At 42.6% G+C, this 21414-nt stretch overlaps 1 protein-coding gene across 2 annotated transcripts; it reads right to left on the reverse strand.

The window, feature by feature from the left end:
- Positions 1 to 449: 449 nt before the first annotated feature.
- Rnf168 (ring finger protein 168) lies at positions 450 to 21032 on the reverse strand. Of its 2 annotated transcripts, none has more exons than XM_057766042.1 (6): positions 20127 to 21032; positions 14616 to 14692; positions 10325 to 10504; positions 8483 to 8604; positions 4445 to 4514; positions 450 to 2767 (listed from the first exon to the last, which is right to left on the reverse strand). In XM_057766042.1, exons 1-6 carry the CDS (start codon positions 20431 to 20433, stop codon positions 1913 to 1915), a joined length of 1611 nt encoding a protein of 536 aa, XP_057622025.1. In that variant the 5' UTR covers positions 20434 to 21032; the 3' UTR covers positions 450 to 1912. The 2 variants fall into 2 exon arrangements, with proteins under 2 accessions (XP_057622025.1, XP_057622023.1); XM_057766040.1 differs by having other exon boundaries at positions 450 to 2851.
- Between the last annotated feature and the right edge of the window lie 382 nt (positions 21033 to 21414).

A 21414-nucleotide genomic window follows, 5' to 3' on the forward strand; every position in this document is an offset into this window, starting at 1 on the left:
TTTTTGTATGTAGCTATGCAGCTCTGGCTGTCCTGGAACTATGCAAGACCAGGTTGGCCTCAAACTGAGATCCGCCTGCCTGTCTCAAGTGGCATGCAACCACAATGCCCAGCAACTATGTTCTGAAGTTTTATGGTAGTTTTGCTATAATGTGTAACTTCTAATTTTTATGTAGCCAACTTTTGTTTTGGCTTTTGATACAGAGTTTCACTTGGGCTAGGAATGTAGCTCAGTGAGAGAATGCTTACCTAGCATGTGTGAGGCTGTGGGATTCCCCTCTAGCACCACAAACAGGGTCTTATACGCAGCCCAGCTTAGCCACCAAATAAAAATCCTCATACCTTAGCCTCAATAGGGCTGGCATGGACCACCTGGTTTATAGCCATTTTTTTTTTTTTACTACAGTGTAGTAAAATAAACGAGTCAATTTTTCATTAATCATTCTTTTAATTAATTATATTTATTTTTAGAACTCACAGAGATGCCCCTGCCTCTGCCTCCCAAGTACTGGGATTAGTTAGGCATATACCACCATGCCTGGCCTCTTTTTAATTTTTTGATTTTCAGCATCTGCACAGTGTTAATACTCCGATAAAATTGAATGTTTTCCACATGAGGAAAAAACAGTTTACTAATGACCAATAAAAAATGTAATACTTTCTAACACAAAGGCATAAACATGAACAACAGAAAGGTTAAAGGAGAAACTACAAATCTCAAAACCAACTTCAGTCAAGATAACTTCCCCACGGAGCAGCAGGTGGGGAAGTGTATGAATTCTAACCACAGCGCTCTGTGACCTGTTTTCCTTCGTCCCTTTGGTCATGAACTATTCCACAAAGATTCCATGTGATAACTTTAAATTTGGAGTTCCAACATGTAAAGCATTAAGTTAAAAAAACATACCAAGATAAACATAAAAACAATCTTAAAACTTGGAAGAAAAACTCAAATGACAAAAATGTGGATCAAGTCAAATACTGCAGCAGGACAGTGAGTTCACTGTGTTAACAGTAAGTGGACGCCAGGACCCAGAAGAAATGTTATTGGAACTATGGTCTGTTGAAAAGTTATTTGTCTTAACGAAAGGAAAGGTAACAGTAAAAGTTCAAATTTCACAAGATAAAGTCAGTTCCCTTTGTATTTACCTTGCACACAAACACAAAGTCTAAGCCAGTAAGCGTTGAAGGTGGTAACGCAGGGTATCCAACAGAAGCCTATGGTACACTTTTCCTGTAGTAAATTCCTTTCTCTAGATCAGTAAAAATATCCCAATATTTGCCAAGATACCCTGGTGTGAAAAGTTGTAGACCCAAAGTATTTCTGACAGGGGGATGTTCTGCCACAAGAAACCCGCTGCCCATCCTGGACCCAGGTTCTGCTACAGTCCCAGTGACCCTAACCGCCAACCCACCACTCGGCCCCATCCCACTCTGCAACCCTTTTGTGTTAGCAACCGAGCAGCCTTTTGTCAACTAGTTGGTGTAGATTCTGATCCACCCTAAATCACAGGGAACGCTAGAACGCTCGGATTAGAGCAGGTACGGGAATGAACTACTTTAGTGTTAGGCTCCTCACCCCTCATAACAAAAGAAAGGCCGAAAGACTTTTGGAAAGGGAATGGAACCTGAAGATGTCCTAGCCTAGGCATTCTTATACCTGTAAAGACTGTTGCAGTTAGAGCATAGCAGTTATTAATAACAGAAACAATTCTTAAGGACCTTTCCTTATCACTGATTTTTGCAGAAACATATTTGTAAATTCTTCCTTGTAACCACACCTTAAAACAAAAGTGTGCTTGCTTAGCAGAAATTGATGGCACACCTCAAGATCTTATGATGGAAAAGTGCTAGTTCTACAATGCAGCTTTACTAGGTTACAGAATACTCTCTTTACCCGTGCTTTGCTTGGTTCATCTCTGAAACATCTGAAGAATACTTTTCTGTGAATTACTAGGCTGTTGGGAATAAGTGCGTTTAGAAACATTACTACAATCATCTTTAGCTGAATGTGGCATCTTTCTTCCATTAACTGAATCCTTCCATTTGTTTTTGAAGGGTTGCCTATACTCATCTTTTGTGCTCCTCTGAGATTTTGAATGCTCTGCATCAGTCTGCTTGATGGAGTTCCTATCTTTGGAGTTCTTCCTCTGTCTGTGCAGCAGCCGGTCTGGGGGTGAAGATGTGCGCAGCTGGTACTGATTCGGGGAGCCTTTCTGCCGGTTGAGCACCACTTGTTCTTTGTCCACCTCCTTCTGAAGCTGCAATGCTAACAATCGGTCCTCTTCTTCTTGCTTATGTCTCTCAAAAAGCATGCGCTCCAAATCTATCAGTTTTTGTGTAAAATTCACTTCTGTTTCTTCTTGATCTGAGGATTTGAGGACTACTTTCCTTCTTTTTGCAGAAAAGCACGGATCCATGACTGCTTCAAACACAGATTCCTGGTTTTCTCTTTCGGAAATCTCTTTTCCAACCACTAGATGACACACTCTACTTTCTGGAACTCTGTTACCATCAGCTAACTGGGTCATACCCGACACAGAGCACTCCTCGTTTTCTACTTTACCAGAAGGCTTAACTGTAGCTTCGTTAGAGCAGGACACTTTGGCTTTAGTTTCCTCATGATTGACAACACATATATCATCAGGATTGGTTGATAGTGTTTCAACTGCTCCTTCAAGGCACTGTTCGACATCCTTGGCACACATCCATGGCACAGGTGACTCTACTAAAGACTCCAAACCTTGTTCTTGAGTTTCTACGTAAACCTGCGGAGAAAGTGTTGGCATATCATCGTTTTCAATTTCTGTTTCTTGCCACACAGGGCTCTTCATGTCACTACTGTCAATTTCCTGCAGAAAATAAAATTACCGATTACATAAAGGGAAACCGTACTATATAAACCTCCTACATTGATACCATAGGTGAACACTATCACATGTTACTAATAAGGTATGTTCTTGTCACCTTTGCTCCCCCTTCTCTCCCCTTTCTTCTCTTTTTCTTTTCATTCCTTTTTTGGTTTTTCAAGACAGGGTTTCAATACGTAGCTTTGCAGCCTGTCCTGGAACTAGCTATTGTAGACCAGGCTGGCCCCAAAGTCGTAGAGCTCTGAGTGCTGGGATTAAAGGGGTGCACCACCATCGCCAAGCTAGGACAATTAATTTCACTCCCATGAAAACCTACAATAAGCTCCACAACTATACTCAACATATGACCAATAGCTGGCATAATGACTCAGCCTCTTTCATCTTTCTAGATCTTCTCGGACACTTTAAAGATTTTGTTAAGCGTGCACGTGTGTGTCAGGGGATATATGAACATGAGTGCAAATGTCCAGAGAAGGCACGGAATCCCCTGGAGTTGGAGTTAGTTAAAGTAAATGTTAGGAACCAAATTTGGGTCCTCTGGAAGAACACTGAGGAATCTTAACTGAGCCATCTCTTCAGCCCTTCTTCGTATTTTAACAAAGTGACTATGTGGATCTCTTCTGAGGAAATCTTTTTGAGATAGGGTCTGACAACCTACCAATCTGATCTGAAACTTTGGAAAAGAGATTCTGCCGCTTTAGCCTTCCAAATGCTAGGACTACAGGTATATGGCATTGTACTCCAAAGGATTTTTGTTTTTGTGTTGCTGGGGACCAAACCTAAGACCTTGCCACATTCTGGGCTAGTGCTCTTCTACTGACAGTCAGAAAGTTGTTTGTGGCTTTTTTGTTTGTTTGTTTTTCAAGGCAGGGTTTCTCTCAACAGCTCTGGCTGTCCCAGAACTCACTATGTAGACCAGGCTGGCCTCAAACTCAAAGAGACCTGCCTGCTTCTGCATCCCAAGTACTGGGATTAAAGACATGTGCCACCACCTGGCTAAAGAGTACTTTTTTTCGAGACAGGGTTTCTCCGTAGTTTTTTGGTTCCTGTCCTGGAACTAGCTCTTGTAGACCAGGCTGGCCTCGAACTCATAGAGATCCGCCTGCCTCTGCCTCCCAAGTGCTGGGATTAAAGGCGTGCACCACCATTGCCCGGCTGCCAAAGAGTACTTTTAAATGCAAAACTTGAGGTACATGGCCTTACAAGGGGAACTGTAACAAGATTATTACAATACTTAAAAAAACAAAAGTGTGAGGGGGGCTCGGGGGCGGTAGTGGCACGCGCCTTTAATCTCAGTACTCAGGAGGCAGAGGCAGGCGGATCTCTGTGAATTTGAGGCCAGCCTGGTCTAACAAAGCTAGTTCCAGGACAAGCTCCAAAGCTACAGAGAATGCCTGTCTCGAAAAACCAAACCAAACCAAATCAAACCAAACCACCAAAAAACAAAAACAAAAGTGTGAGCTGGGAGTAGTGTTGAACGCCTTTAATCTCAGCAAGTAGGAGACAGAAATAGCACAGGTTCTAGTAACCCACAGCAGGAATCAGGTCCTGAGAGCTTCTTCGTCACCAACATACCTTAGATATGCAGCTTTTATCCTCTTCATGTACAGCTGCAGACCCAGACTTAAATTTAGGTGACAAATATCTTAAAAAAAAAAAAAAAAAAAAAAAAAGTTAAGTTTACTAAAACTTGAATGCTTTGAAAAAATTCAATGCTAAAGGTAGATTGAACCACTTATGCCTAAAGGTGGCAAGTTTGCTGGATATTTAACTTACTGGAGCAGATTACATCTCCAGGTCTCAGGTCAACTTTAAGACCCAACCTGACCGTGAGCACTCCAGGACAGTCAGAGTGCCTGGCGAGCAACTGGAGGTTCCTGCTTCCTGCCTAGCAATGCAGAGGGTGAACATGGGGTATGGGTGGGGAGTTCAGTACAGTATTTTAGTGTAAAAATAGAATAGGAAGAAAAGGTCATATTATATATCTCATAATTCTTGGATAGAACTTAAAAGGCTGACAGGATCAAATAATAGAGACCACAAAGTTTCTCAAAATTAATGAAAGTATCATTTTAGGCTGGGAATGGTGATGCATGCTTTTAATTCCAGCACTTGGGAGGCAGAGACAGGCAGATCGCAGTGAGTTCGAGGTCAGCTTGGTCTACACAGAGAGTTCCAGGACAGATTCCAAAGCTCCAGAGAAACCCTGTTTCTAAAAACAAAAACAAACAAAAAAAGAAATAGCTTACAGCTGGGCAGTGGTGGTGCATTCTTTTAATCCCAGTGTTCAGGAAGCAGAAGCACGCAAACCTCTGAATTCAAGGGCAGTCTGTTCTAGAGATAGCCAGAACTACACAGAGAAACCCTTTCTGGGGGTAGGGGGAGTTTATGGATGAATAGTAACATACACATGTAAGAACCATATGAATCATAGCAACAGGAAAGGATTATCACTGGAAAGACCTAGAGTGGATCACAATTTTTTTTTCTGTGTGTATGCACACTATTTTTTCTTTTACTTTTGAGATTATAATTACTTAATTTTGACATGCCAAAGGAGGTGGGGGAAAGCCCACAAGACCTCAATCTAAACAAAGAACTGTACAAGCAACCAAGGAATGCCAAGAATGGGAAAAATAGTTTTTACCAGGGAAGAGACCAATGACTGGTTACCCAGTACCAACTGGTCAGCCCTGAAAACATGTATACAAGTAACATACAGACTGAGCAGGTTGGATTTAGGTATATGTATATAAATAAATACGTATTAATGAAACATTTAATTAATTAATACAATTAATGAAAAAAGAGGCCATGAATTCAAAGGAAGCAAGGAGAAGTACATGAGAATGTTTGGAGGGAGGTTTTCTTTTTTACTGTTGAGACTAGGTCACATAATATACATACAGCCTTGGTTATCCTGGAGATCCTTATATAGACCAGCCTTGAATTCAAAACTCCACCTGTCTCTGTCTTTAAAATGTGGGGAATAAGGGCATGTGCCAACATGCCTGGAATTTGTGTAAATATTTTATATAGTAATCCAGAGGGTTATTCTGACATGCAGAAATTCCATAGAAAATACTGAAGATTGGTGCAATTTAAAATATACATGTGCTGAGCATGGTGGTACAGGTCTTCAATTCCAACATTTGGGAAGCAGTGGCAGGCAGATCTCTGTGAGTTCAAGGCCAGCCTGAGCCTGACAGAGCAAGTTCCAGGGCTATACAAGAGGAACTTGTCTCAAAAAAGAAAAAAACGGGGGGTGGGGAATACACACAATTCCTTCAAAAAAGCTTAAAACACATATACATACTGCTTGGTTTAATGGTGTTTGGGGGGGGTGTCTGGTTTTATAAAGTTCCCCCTCTATGGAGCCTCTTCTTCATATCTCCTTAAACTAGACTTCAGTTTCTCATCTCTTACTTACAGTGTGTGTATGATGGATTTGAAGTTTCTGTTAGCGCACGCTTGCCACTGTGTGTGTGCACCAAGGACAACTTTGTGCAGTCAGTTCTTGCTCCACCTTTACATGGCTTCCAGGGATCTACAGATCGCCAGGCTCATTCTCCAAGTACTTTTATCAACTGAGCTGTCTTGTCAGTCCTCATCTTTTACATTAAAAGAAGATTTCTTGCCAGGTGTGGTGGCACACAGCTTTATCTCAGCACTCAGGAGGGAGAGGCAGGCAGATCTCTCAATCTGAGCCCAGCCTGGTCTACAGAGTGAGTTCAAGATCAGCCAGAGCTACGCAAAAAACCCTGTCTCAAAAAAAAAAAAAAAAAAAAAAAAAAAAGAAGAGGAGGAAGAGGAGGAGGAGGAGGAGGAGGAGGAAGAAGAAGAAGAAGAAGAAGAAGAAGAAGAAGAAGAAGAAGAAGAAGAAGAAGAAGAAGAAGAAGAAGAAGAAGAAGAAGAAGAATCTCCTCAAAGGGAACAGGAACAATCTGCTATGCCCCTAATTTCTCTTTTTTTAATTAATTTTTATTGAGCTCTACATTTCTCCCTGCTCCCCTCCCCTCTTCAATCCTCCCCCAAGGTCCCCATGCTCCTAATTTACTCAGGAGATCTCGTCTTTTTCTACTTTCTACTTCCCATGTAGATTACATCTATGTAAGTTTCTCTTAGTGTCCGCATTGTTGTCTAAGTTCTCTGGGATGGTGGTTTGTAGGCTGGTTTTCTTTGTTTTATGTTTCAAAACCACCTATGAGTGAGTACATGTGATAACTGTCTTTCTGTGTCTGGGTTACCTCACTCAAAATAATGTTTTCTAGCTCCATCCATTTTCCTGCAAAATTCAAGCTGTCGTTATTTTTTTTCTGCTGTGTAGTACTCCATTGTGTAAATGTACCACATTTCCTAATCCATTCTTCAGTTGAGGGGCATTTAGGTTGTTTCCAGGTTCTGGCTATGACAACCAAAGCTGCTATGAACATAGTTGAGCACACGTCCTTGTGGCACGATATTATGGCCGTTTTTAACAACAGAAAGAACAAAGGAAAGGCTTCTATTCTGTGTTGGTTGCCAGTGATGGAACATACAAGGACAGATTCCAATCTTTGGCTCCTGACTGGTAAAACTGTATCTGTAACTTGGCACAGGTGTGTTTATGGTTTTGCACTTATAGACTCCACCACCGCTTCTGTGTGGGGCTGCCAGGAGAAACAAGGCCGAGTCCTTGTCTTGCAGCCCTGATCCGTCAGTGTCCGACTTATGTGGTGATTTATTAAAGAATTTTGAACTCATAAGTGTCTCTCCTTCCTCATGGCACACAATGGACATCGAAACAGGGTTTCTCTGTGTAACAGCCCTATCTGTCCTGAAACTAACTTTGTAGATCAGGCTGACCTTGAACTTACTACACGCCTGATGGAGACCCAGTGCTGTGGAATAATCTTGTACATTGTGAAAATGTGTTGCTTTCATTATTGATAAAGAGCTGATTGACTGATAGCCAGAATAAATACTGAAGTCAGAGGGGTCACAAAAGATGGAGAGGAAGCAAGACATGCTGGAGGACAGATAAAACCACGAGCTTCAGGGCAGCACGTAGATTAATAGAAACACATTTATTTATTTATTTGTTTGTTTGTTTTTCGAGACAGGGTTTCTCTGTGGTTTTGGAGCCTGTCCTGGAACTAGCTCTTGTAGACCAGGCTGGTCTCGAACTCACAGAGATCCGCCTGCCTCTGCCTCCCGAGTACTGGAATTAAAGGCCTGTGCCACCACCGCCCGGCAAAATGCCTTAATTTAAATTGTAAAAGCTAGTTAGTAATAAGCCTGAGCTACTAGCTAAGCATTTGCAATTAATATTAAGTCTCCCACGGCTGTGGGGACAGGAAAACTCCACCTACAATCTTACATCAGTTCCCAGTGTGGCCCATCCACAACTCCAGGTCCACATCCTGGGACCCAATGCCCTCTTCTGGCACCCTAGGACACCAGGTACACATCCAATGCACTTACATACATGCAGGCAAAACACTCAAACACATAAAAAAAATCTTTAAAAAACAAACCTCATTAACAAAACTTGATGAATTGGTAGTCACTATGAACAAAACCCAAAGGCATACAGTAGCTATCAATGGATAAATGGCAATCATATTTACTTACTTTTGAATATCTCCAAAATTTTTTTGTTTGTTTGTATTTTTCTTTTGTGACTTGTTTGTGACTGCATCTGATTTTCTCGAACTCGAAGGAGAAGTCAAAATATCTTTCTCGTAGTTATTGTTCTTCAGTCATAAGAAAAACATACAAAGGCATTATTAATGAGAACTTTATGAAAAAAAGCTTTGAATTCTACAAACTCAAAATTCTTAACATTTTTCAAAAACTGAATTTTTTAAGTTCTTTGAAGAATACTGAGCATGTACATACTTCACTCTTCTTACCTAGACTTTATTTTGCAATAGGCATTCACATAGCATTTACATCATATTACAGATGAAAAGACATGATTTAAAGTCCATGGGAGGAGGCAAGATGATTTAGTGGCTAAGGTGTTCATGCTAAGCCCAACAACCTGAGTTTCATCTCAGGACCCATATGACAGAAACAGAACCAACTCCACAAGCTGTCCACTGACCTCCGCATAAGACGCTGTGGTACATGTGTGTATACACACACACACACACAGAGTCATCTTACATAGACGTAATAAACATAAGTACACAGGACGATACGTTTGGGTTATACACAAAGCTGTGCCATTTTTACCTTAATGGTAAGATTCATTAAAAAAGAAAAGAAAAGAAAAATTCTAGGTATACTTCATTTTGGTGAAATGTATTCTCAGACATTTTTCAAAAGTAGGGGAGTTAACTCAGGGGCTTTGTAACCTCAGTATTTCAGATACCCTAGGTCTCACTGGAGACAGTACTCAACATGGCTCAATTCCAGAGAATCCAAGTCAGTTTGGTTTAGAGTAGGTATGAGAATTTTTACCTTATTTTTAAAATATTTTATTGATTTCTTCATGTATGATGTTTTGTCTGTGTACATGTATGTAAGGTACTGGGGATCAAACCAAAGTCCTCTGCAAGAGCAGTCAGTACTGTTAATGCTGAAACATCAGTCTAGCCCCCAAAAGTTTATATTTTAAAAGAAGCCTAGGTGGGCTCAAGGTATATATAGCTCAGTGCTATAGCTTGTGCTAAGGTTTTGGCTTCAACCTACCAGGCTCTTTTGAGCCATTAGGTTTAGGAACCCTTAGGTTTTAGTGTATGTATGTTTTACCACCTTGTTTTTCATTGTTTTTTTATAAATAATGTAACAGTAAGATAAGGAAATCCAGGTTCAATATATTATTTAAGAATTAGGCTAGGAGGACCAGTGAGATGGCTCAGAAGTAAATGTACTTGCTGCAATGTCTGGACACCTGAGATTGATCCCCAGAGCCCACAAAGAGGAAGGAGAGGACTAACTCTTGACAGGTGTCCTTTGACTGCCACTCAGGCAGTGCCCATACATTACATAAATTAAATGTCAGAATAAAATCAGGCTTCAAAAGTAAGGTATAGCTTACTTGTTTAGCATACCCAAGGTATGGGATTTGATCTGTACCACTAATAAATATGTCCCCAACTGAAGCAATTAAGTAACAATACACAAAAATGTATTAGTCATAAAAGTTTGTTTGCTATTAATTTTTTTGTTTTGTCTTGGGGTAGGGAGCTGACTCAGAAGTCAAAGCCACTCACTGCTCTTCTAGAGGACCCAGTCACTCCTAGCGCCCATGCCAGCACCCACTGCCCAGAATCCCCAGTTCTAGAGGAGATGTCCTCTTCCGGCCTCTGGGGACATCCAAACACATATGACATATAACTCCCCCCAAATCTTTAAAAATAAAATACATTTTTCTCCTTAAATAGAACAAAGATATTATTAAAAAAAAAAACAACCCTTAAATTGTTGTGAAGCTTCAAAGCAACATGGGCATCTGTCAAAACTTACAATACTGATGCTGAGCCTCCTTGCCAGCTCTTCATCCCCTTTCAGCTGTTCTTCCATCTCACTTCTCCTCCTTTCTGTCTGTCTTTTTTCTTCCGCCTCTTCTTCCGCCAACAATTTCTGTATGTATTCCTCACTGGCTTTGTTTTCTTCTTCCTTGCTGGCTTGTCGTTCAGCCTCCACCTTAAAAATAATAAAGGAGCTGGGTGGTGGTGGCGCACGCCTTTAATCCCAGCACTCGGGAGGCAGAGGCAGGCGGATCTCTGGGAGTTCGAGGCCAGCCTGGTCTACAAGAGCTAGTTCCAGGACAGGCTCCAAAACACCAAAGCTACAGAGAAACCCTGTCTCGAAAAAAAAAAAAAAAAAAAAAAACCCAAAAAATAATAATAATAAAGGACATTCTTGAACATTGGAGAGATGGCTCAGCGGTTAAGAGCACTGGCTGCCTTTCCAAAGGATCTGAGTTCAATCCCCAGCACCCATACAACAGCTCAAAACTGGCTATAACTCCAGTCCCAGAGGGATCCGATACCCCCTTCTGGTCCCCACAGGTACTGCATATACACCCTGCAGAGACATACATGCAGACAAAACACCCATAGGCATAAAATAAAAAGATTAAAAATAATAATAGTAATAAAAGACATTCTTTCTGAAATTTTTTAACATACTCATTTCACAACAAATGTAAAAAAAAAAAATGGAAGCAAACATTTCAAATCTCCACAGGCCAAGAGCAGTTCAAGGTCCTACCCCAGGAAGCGCACCCCAGCCAGTCCAACAAAGGTTTGGCCAAAGACTCAAATCTCTTGCCCTCAGATCTCACAACAGTTCCCACCACAGCACCACACACACTCAGTGTTTCCTCAGCTCATGGAAAGCCACATGCTAAGGCAGACCTAACTGCCTCCGCTGCTGCTCTCTTTAGCACAGCAGACAGATTTACTAAAGAGAGAGAATTCTGAAAACAGAAGGAGAGCCAAGAGAGGAATACCCTAGGCCTAGCTGCTGCTGTTGCTTTTTTTGTTTTTTTTTTTTTTAAAGAAAGCAGACTATCTTTTTCATTATACATACCAATCCAAGTTCCCACTCCCTCCCCTCCTCCCATGCCCTCCCATCCCAGGCCCATCCAATCCTCAGGGAGGGTGAGTAAGGCACGAGAGGCCCTTCCTACTACATCTAGGCTGAGCAAGGTTTCCATCCAAAAAGAACAGGTTCCCAAAAAGCTAGTACATGCAGTAGGAATAAATGCTTTTTTGTTTTTTAAACAAAGGGTTTCTCTGTGTAGCCCTTGCTGTCCTGGAACTCACTCTGTAGACCAGGCTGGCCTCAAACTCACAGAGATCCACCTGCCTCTGCCTCCTCCTGAGTGCTGGACTAAAGACATTCACTATCATGTTTGGCATTTATTATTTATTTATCAATATTATTTGTGTGTGGAAACAGGAGGATCACTAGGGCTTGTTGGCTTCCAAACAAGCTGATTAATTGGGCGGAGGGAGAGGTGCAGGAAGGCAAATCTCAGGTTCAGGATACATTTTGTCTAAAAGGAGTGGGCAGAGAACGACAGAGGACATCCAACTCCCTCTGTGCACACCCACTACCTTTCTAACTAACACAACTCCCTCTGTGCACACCCACTATCTTTCTAACTAACACAACTCCCTCTGTGCACACCCACTATCTTTCTAACTAACAGAACCTTGACTTTGTGGCTGGGGAGATGGCTGGCTCAGTGTGCTAGAGTGCATGCTATTCAAGCATAGAGAACTGAGTTTGGAGTCCAAGCAGCACATAAAAGCCGAGTATGTCAGCATCCATCTGAATTCCAGGTGTTCATCCATAGGCTAGCCAGATAAGCTGAGATTCCACATGAGACTGCAGTTCAAAAAACTAAGTTGAGAACCATCAGAAAAGATACCAGAAGTCAATTTCTGGACTCTACATGCATGGGCACACATGTATAATAAAAAAGTCAAGACTCGCCAGGTGGTGGGGGTGCACGCCTTTGGTTCCAGCACTGGAGGTAGAGGAAGGTGGATCTCAGTGAGTTCGAGGTCAGCCTAGTCTACAAAGTGAGTTCCTGAACAGTCAGGACTGTTACACCAAGAAACCCTGTCTCAAAAAACAAAAAAAAAGAAAGAAAAAAAAAAACCCAAACATTTGACTTTAGCTGGGTGTGGTAATACACACCTACAATCTTAGCACTTGAGAGGCTGAGGCAGGTGAACTGCTGGAAATTCAAGGCCAGCTAGCTGGGTTAGATTGTGAGATCCCCTCTGCAATTCCTTCCTTCTCCTAATCAAACAAAAAGTCTTTCTGGAAGTCATATTGGGTGAGTAAAATGTTCCAATTCTATTAACAGTTAGAAGCAGCTGCTGCAGCTAGTTCAAAATAAATGCTTACCACAACAGCTAGTGCAGACAGTAAGGCCTAGTTCTCTTCCTCAGCTCTGTGCTTTGTTCTTTGGCAGCTTTTTTTTTTTTTTTTTTGGTTTTTCGAGACAGGGTTTCTCTGTGGTTTTGGAGCCTGTCCTGGAACTAGCTCTTGTAGACCAGGCTGGTCTCGAACTCACAGAGATCCGCCTGCCTCTGCCTCCCGAGTGCTGGGATTAAAGGCGTGCGCCACCACCACCCGGCTTCTTTGGCAGCTTTTGACCCTAACTAAGCTCACTGTGAATCCTCTTCCCATTCATCCATGTTTTAGATGCTGCCTCCATGAATAACAAACTTGTCATCTGCATAGAACTGAGCTTCCTGTAAGTCAACAGCTCTTTATTTGTTAGATCAACCTTATTTCATAATAAATCTAATACCATGTTAGAGCTTGTTTGCTTCTGAAGTTTCATTCCCTCCCCGTCACTGGCCAAAAAAAAAAAAAAAAAAAAAAAAGAGAGAGAGAGACCGACTCCTTTTAGGATGCTCACAGTGTGCTCCTCTGTAGTATATTGGTGCTGAGCTAAACACACAGCCCAATTTCATATTTAGCTGTGTCACCAACACAGACTTTAGATTAGAAAAGCAGCCCTCGGTGATACTCTATCTGGAAAATCAGGAAATTGGCCTTTAATGAAAAGAAGCACTGGGCTTGCTTCCACAACAGCAGGCTGCCCCACAAGTACAAATTTGAACTGGTGTATTTTATTTCCAGCACGTGGCCTGTCGAGTCTTATTTCTGAGTTAGTAATAATTCAAGCTCCTAAAGGAACTACCAGGACACAGGAATCAGTTATTTTCTTGTGGATAAAAGTCAATTACTAACTCAAATGTAGCTAGTCACCTATACTATCAGCACTGAGGAGGCTTATGGCAAGTGGATCACCAGTTAGAGGGCAGCCTAGGTTACACAGAGACAGTCTGCAGGACAGAATGAGATACAGAGCAAGACCTTGTCTCAAAAACATAAGCGCCCTCCTAGTATCACACTAGCGAAGCTCACATGCTGCACTGGAAGCTGAACCTTTACCCACTGTGTGCTTCAGTCACCCCTGTGTACATACTTACGTCCCTCACTAAACCACAATCTACCACTTTACCATCCTTTAAAAGGTAAAAACTCCAAGGAAATTTTTATACTTAAATGCTTAGGCATCACTAACTGCATATAGTAAGTACCTAATATCTACACAGCAAGATCCTATCTAAAAACAAAAAGCACCCATATTATATATAAGTAATAGAGGCTACTTTATTATTGTTGTTGCTGTTGAATAATTTAAAAAGGAATCTTGGGCCAGAGAGATGGCACACTGGTTTGCTTCCCAGCACCTACATGACGGTTTACTAACTGCAGTTCCAGGGGATCTTATGATGCCCTCTTCTGGCCTCTAACGACATTAGGCACACGAGTGATGCACAGACACACAAGCAGGCAAAACCCCCATATACATTAAATAAAAATAAACAAAAAAGGAACCTCAAGGTGCACTTAGGTGGCGTATGCTTTTAATCTAGTACTTGAGAAGCAGAAGCAGGATCTCGTGAAACTATGTCTTAAAACAACAAAACGACTTCTAAAACCAGGTGTGATATTGCCATTCAAATAACCCCACCACTGTAATGAAGGCAGGAGAATCATAAGTTCAAGGTCATCCTGGGTCACCAAAGAGTTCCATGATATTATCTTAATGGGGGCAGAGAGGGCTATGAAGTACACTTAAAAATTACTAGTATTTGAGTATATGATAGTTATATAAACATACTATATATAAATCTGAGATTTCTGAGATTGAAAACATAACAAAGACATTTTCAACAAAATAAAAAAATCAAAAACTAAGCTATTTCATACCCACCTTGCTTATCTCCTCTTCATACTCTCGTCTCAGCTCCCCAGGTTTACTTAACATACGAACTGGCTGGCAGTCATCAACTGTTTCACATGGGGAGGAAAACAGCATTAGGGCAACAGAACTTTATGACCAACTTTGTGAGGCGCGTGCATGCACACGCATGCAAGCGTGCATGCGCTTACACACACACTCCATAAAAATAACTCTAAAAAGCCAGGGGGAGGGTGGTGGTACACGCCTTTAATTCCAGCACTCAGGGGAGACAGAGGCAGGCAGATTTCTGAGTTCAAGGCCAGTCTGGTCTACAAAGTGAGTTCCAGGACAGCCAGAGCTGTCTTGAAACCAAACCAAAATACCTGTAAAAGGCAGAGAGCTAGAGATGTGGTTCAATAGCAAGAGTCCACATCTGACATGTACCAGGCCCTGAGTCATAAAAAACCAGTAACAGAGTAGCAGGGGGGAAAAAAAACCCTAATAGTACCCTAATAGTATATTAAGAGATTAAGGAAGAGGGAAAATAATTTTTAAAAACTGAGACAATTTCAGGCTTCCAACTTGTGATTCTTGTGCCTCAGATTCCCGTTTTTTTTTTTTTTTTTTTTTTTTTTTGGTTTTTCAAGACAGGGTTTTTCTGTGGTTTTGGAGCCTGTCCTGGAACTAGCTCTTGTAGACCAGGCTGGTCTCGAACTCACAGAGATCCGCCTGCCTCTGCCTCCCAAGTGCTGGGATTAAAGGCGTGCGCCACCACCGCCCGGCTTCAGATTCCCGTTTTAATTAGAAGCACGAGCCACAAACCACCAGGCCCAGCTGAGCCTGCTCATGTAACTTAACACGTGTAAGTTAAAAAAGATAATTTGGAGGGGCATTAATGAAGAGTCAGAAGTCACACAGACTTCTTAGAAAAAAGATTGCTACAGAAGAGAAAACCCATCCTTAGAATATCCGAATTTCCTATTTTGCAACTGTCATTTTGTAGAGACCAATGCAGGCAACGGTATGGTGATATTTTGTTTGTGCTTTAACAAATAAAGCTTGCCTGAAGATCAGAGTGCCTAGCAAGCCACACTAGTCAGTCATAGAAGCCAGGCTGTGGTAGCACACAACTTTGATCTCAGCACTTGGGAGGCAGAGGCAGGCCAGTCTCTGAGTTCAAGGCCAGCCTGAGCTACGGGAGATTGAATCAGTCCAAAAGAGAAACAGTCAAGCAGTGATGGCTCACACTTTTAAGACCAGCACTAGGGAGACAGCAGTCTGAGGGATTCAGTCTGAGCATGCAATCTGAGGTTTCATAGAGACAGTAGTCAGTCTGAAGATTCGTAGAGACAGGATAGTCCCTTTGATCTAAGCATTGGTAGAAAGAAGTAAAAGAACTCTCTAGTGGTTGGCTGCTCTGTTTCTCTGATCGTCAACATTAACCTCTATATCTCACTCCGGGTTTTTATTATAAAGAACAATTAGAATTCATGCTACACAGAGTGATAAATAGGAATCCTTTGCTTGCTTTGCTTGAAAATTTGTTGGACAATCAGTCTCAAGTTGTCATTTCATAGTTACATAAATTTCAAGAGATATAGTTGAGAAGTCTGCCACTATTAGGGAATCAGAATGATATGAGAAAAACTAGCATCATGTACTTACTGATATACTGTGCAGAAAAAAAAGAAAAAACATGTCTCTAACTCTAATCTAAAACCCACTAATTTTGTTCCTGTAGCCACTACTGCTATGACAAAATGCCTCATAAACAATCTGAGAGAGGAAGTTGATCTTGGCTCACACAAAGGTTTGCACCCATGGTTTTATGCCCTGTAAAAGCTAGAAACATGGTGAAAAGGCTTGGTAAGGGAGAGCTGCTTACTGAGACAGCTGCTAAGAAGCAAAGAAACAGAAGGAAACAGGAACAACATACACCTTTCAAAGCCATTCCCCAGGGAACAGGGTATTTCCTCCAGACAGGCCTCACCTCCTCCCATTTGGTACGAATTTATCAGTGGACTGGCCCATTGATGAAGTTAGTACTCTCTTGATACAATCACCTCAGTAAGGACAACTGGGAACAGTCTTCATACTACGTTAAAACTTTAACAATTCCTTCTAATGCGTGAACAGTATGTATATTCTGTTGTAGATATATATACACACATACACATTTAGTTTATACGTCCCTTGATGACACTTGGGCACTTCTACTTATTTCTAATTTTTATATGCTGTATGTTTTACATGTTTGTACTAATACATTCTCATATTACAAATACAATTAAGATGAACCTTCCTTTTCATATTTGAAACCATCTGAAATTTGAAAATATCTGAAAACAGAACTTTCTATTAAAAAAAACTTTCATTTGGATAACAAAAGGATAAATTCAGCACTTGGAAGGCAGAGGCAGGCAGATCTCTGAGTTCGAGGCCAGCCTAGACTACAGAGTAAGTTCCACGACAGCCAGGGCTACACATAGAAACTCTGTCTTGAAAAACCAAGACAAAAAAAGGCAGCTTAAAATCTAATTACAATTAAAACGTTGCAGTTTAATAAGTTAGCTGTCTCTGGCAACATCCTCTTATGCTTTGATTCAGTTCTTCCATCTCTTGCTCTTTTCATGGGTCCTGTACCTTACCCATCATCTTGCTGCCCTTCCCTGGACTGTTCCCTTCCTTTGGGTGCTCCAGGATAGGCAGGTCTCCTTCCCTTCAGACATCTTTTTATCTAGGGATTCTTGCTGACCTTCTATGATTTCTTTTCCACAAGTCATCCAAAGGAGTATGAAATTGTAGTATCACCTTTATCTCTTGTGGTTTTGATTTGTACTCCCCTAACGACTAATGTTATGGAACATTAATTACTCTATTAACAATATTCAGGTGTCTTACTAGTAAGCTGGTAACATGAATATCATTAATGGAGTAATATCTAAATTCTTTGCCCACCTCCTTTCTTTTCTTTGAGACAATCTCACTATAACTCAGGCTGTCCTGGAATGTATAAAGAAATGAGCCACCTTACCCGACGACTTTGCACTTTTCATTGGATTCCTTAATTTTTTTGAGACAGATCTCACTAGTCCTGGCTAGACTGGGACTGCTGATGTAGACTCCCTGATGAGTTTCTTTTCCAAGTGGGTTCTTTATTTTCCGGATGAGTTATTTTTTAACAGGGTCTCACAACACAGGTCGATCTGGCCTAGAATTTACAGTGACCCTCTTGCTTTATTTCTTACCATCTACGATTTGCAAATATATGCTTCTATTTCGTGGGTTGTCGTTTGTTCTCTTGATATCTTGGCTATTTATTTATCAAGTAAACTTTTTTTTAAGACTAAGAAGAGATTTCTGAGAGTTAGAGAGATAACTCAGTAAAGAACACGTACTGCTGTTCCCCTCGAGCAATCGTGTGTGTGTGTGTGTGTGTGTGTGCGCGCGTGTGTATGACCAAAGTATCAAAATATATATACTCTACCCCCTCCCATCTTTGAAGGTGACTCTCCTGTCTATCCCACTATAATATCTCAAATGGATCATCTCAGTGACTAAAAGAAATGAGAACTTAGCATCCTTCATCTCAGCTCGTGGTATAACGCCAGCTCTTACAGTTTCTCTACTGTATACTTTGACTTTTGCCTTTGTTGTTTAGAGAGAGGATATTTCTATGTAGTCCCGGCTGGCCTGGAACTCCCTAAGACCTTTATCTCAAAGTTTTACTAAGATTGTCTCCACAAAAGAAACTGGAAGATCTAAATAAATGGAAAGATAACTTTCATGGATACTGGACTTTATAATAATTGGTAAAATCCCAACGTCCCCAAGCGCTAAATTTACATGCAGTCCAATCAAATTTCCAACAGGCTTTCAATAGACATTAACAAGTAGTTCTAACTCAAGAAACCTGTAATCCCAAACTGGAGGACAAGGTCACCCCCAGCTGCACAGCCTATTCAAGGGAAGCCTGGGCTACAGAAGAATATTTTGGGGGTGGTGGTGGCGGCGGTGTTTGTTTTGGATTTTTTGAGACAGGATTTCTCTGTAGCTTTGGTGCCTGTCCTAGAACTAGCTCTTTTTTTTTTTTTTTTTTTTTTTTGGTTTTTCGAGACAGGGTTTCTCTGTGGCTTTGGAGCCTGTCCTGGAACTAGCTCTTGTAGACCAGGCTGGTCTCGAACTCACAGAGATCCACCTACCTCTGCCTCCCAAGTGCTGGGATTAAAGGCATGCGCTACCACCGCCCGGCTAGAACTAGCTCTTGTAGACCAGGCTGACCTCAAACTCCAGGCCCACCTGCCTCTGCCTCCCAAGTGTTGGGATTAAAGGCCAGCACCACCACCCGCTGTTTCCTTTTAAAACGAGGTAGACAGAGCCGGGCGGTGGTGGCGCACGCCTTTAATCCCAGCACTCGGGAGGCAGAGGCAGGCGGATCTCTGTGAGTTCGAGGCCAGCCTGGTCTACAAGAGCTAGTTCCAGGACAGGCACCAAAGCTACAGAGAAACCCTGTCTCGAAAAACCAAAAAAAAAAAAAAAAAAAAACAAAAAACGAGGTAGACAGCTATCATAGTCCCAGAGCACACAACGCACAGCAGGCTGATCTTGAACTCAGAGGAGACTTCCAGCCTCGGCCTCCGGAGCGCTGGGATTAGAAAAAGCAGGACCACACCCTGTTCTAAGAGGTACTTTAAATGGGTGACTATTAGCATCTGCATCTCTACAAAGTGGGTTTTCTCGTATGTTATGTTTTAAGATTTGTTGCTTAAAATGGATACCATGGCAAATTTTGTTTTGTTGTTGTTGTTGAGACACCGTTTCTCTGTGTAACCCTCAATGTCCTGGAATTCTCTGTGGAAACCAGGCAAGCTTTGGACTCAGAGATCCGCCTGCCCCTGCCTCCTGAGTGCTGGGATTATAGGTGTGCACCATTCTCAGCCACATTTTGTAATTAGTTTTTTTTAAACACATAATAGACGAGTACACCACTGACTACATTCAAGGCCCAGAAGAAAATATGAATGGCTTGTAACACAGGCAAAGTGTTTAAAGACTAGGGACCAGTTTGTAGCCTTTTGCACCCCCAGAATGGAAGAGGCCAACGAAAAATGACTGAACTAAATAGTCCTCTTTTTTCTTTTCCGAGATAGGGTTTCTCTATGTCACAGCCCTAGCTGTCCTGGAACTAGCTCTAGTAGACCAGGCTGGCCTCGAACTCAGAAATCCACCTGCCTCTGCCTCCCGAGTTCTGGGATTAAAGGCGTGTACCACCACAGCCCAGCTTTTCCTTTCATTTTCTTTTTTTTTTCGAGACAGGGTTTCTCCGTAGCTTTTTGGTTCCTGTCCTGGAACTAGCTCTTGTAGACCAGGCTGGCCTCGAACTCACAGAGATCCACCTGCCTCTGCCTCCCGAGTGCTGGGATTAAAGGCGTGCGCCACCACCGCCCGGTTTCCTCCTTTTCTTAGAGAAATGACGGTTCCCTCTCTAAACGATTTTGGGATTAAAACAAGAAAGAAACCAAATAACCTTGTTGACCTTACCGATTTCCTTTGATTCTTGCCCAGAGACTCTAAGCTTGCATTCCTTTGCATAGTGTTTTTGGATAATCTCCCACAGGTCTGTATTGACAAGAGAATTTCTTCGGGTATGATATCGAGTCCACGAAGAGACTCGGCGACGACAGAAGGGACAGCACAGGTTGGCCTTTTCAACAGTCGATTGAAAGCACGGGTTACAGAGCGTGTGGTTGCAAGGAAGAGTTACCGGCTCCAGTAGGATTTCCATACAGATTCCGCATTGACATTCGGCTAAGGAAGGGATGGCGTCTTTGGTTGCAGCCATCTTCATATGCTAACGAGGCCTACTCAACGTCAACACCTGAAAGAAGTCAGAGGCGTCTTTCGGCTCACCACCGGATGGAGAAAGTCAGAGAGCGGTTTGGTCTTTAACCTGACACACAGCAGTGTGTTGGAACCCAGATGGGCTGAACTTCCCCGGGCCGGAGGCAAACAGGCGCTGTGATGCCCCGCGAACAGTTATGCCCTGCGTCCAGCAAAGGAATGAACGAACGTTCCTTGGGGAGCGCGGCGGCCTCGGGCCGGAGCGTGGTTTCGGCTCCCCGCGCCGCCGCCGGTCGGCTCCAGCTCCCCTTTTCACCAGGTGAAGACCCGCCTTTTTGCGCGAGGTCGCCGGGCCCGCCAGGGCCGGAAGCCGGGAGACCGCCGCTCCGGGAGCTCCCCGGACAGCCCGGAAGCCGGGCGCGGGCCGCCGCTGGACTTCCGTCTCGCCGTTGAGGTGGAGGCAGCCCTCCAGGGCCCGCGCTCCAGCTTCTGGCCGCCTCGCGGTTCCCCACGGTCCCGAGACGCAGCCGCTCAGACCTGCTGGCCTGCCAGCCAAACTGTTTACTGGCGGCAGGAGCGGGGACACACGACCAACAGACGTCACAACTGCCCGCCAAAATGGCAATTCTTGCCCAAGGATCCGCCCAATTGGGCGGGACTTTCGGGGCTGCGCGCGCCGTCGCGTTCCACCTGCCAGTTGCTGCTCCTCCAGGCTTTGGTGGTTCAAGTTTTGTTAGTCACTGGCTGAAAGGTAAACTCTAAACAAGCTCCAAACGGTATTTTTTTTTTTTTATTAGTTATCCTCTTAGTACTTTTTTTTTTTTTTTTTTGCCAGTTTTGTTTCTCTGTAGCTCTGTAGCTTTGGCGCCTGTCCTGGAACTAGCTCTTTTTTTTTTTTTTTTTTTTTTTTTTGGTTTTTCGAGACAGGGTTTCTCTGTAGCTTTGGAGCCTGTCCTGGAACTAGCTCTTGTAGACCAGGCTGGTCTCG

This window comes from Chionomys nivalis, chromosome 3 (genome assembly GCF_950005125.1).
Source record: "Chionomys nivalis chromosome 3, mChiNiv1.1, whole genome shotgun sequence".
Classification (NCBI taxonomy): domain Eukaryota; kingdom Metazoa; phylum Chordata; class Mammalia; order Rodentia; family Cricetidae; genus Chionomys; species Chionomys nivalis.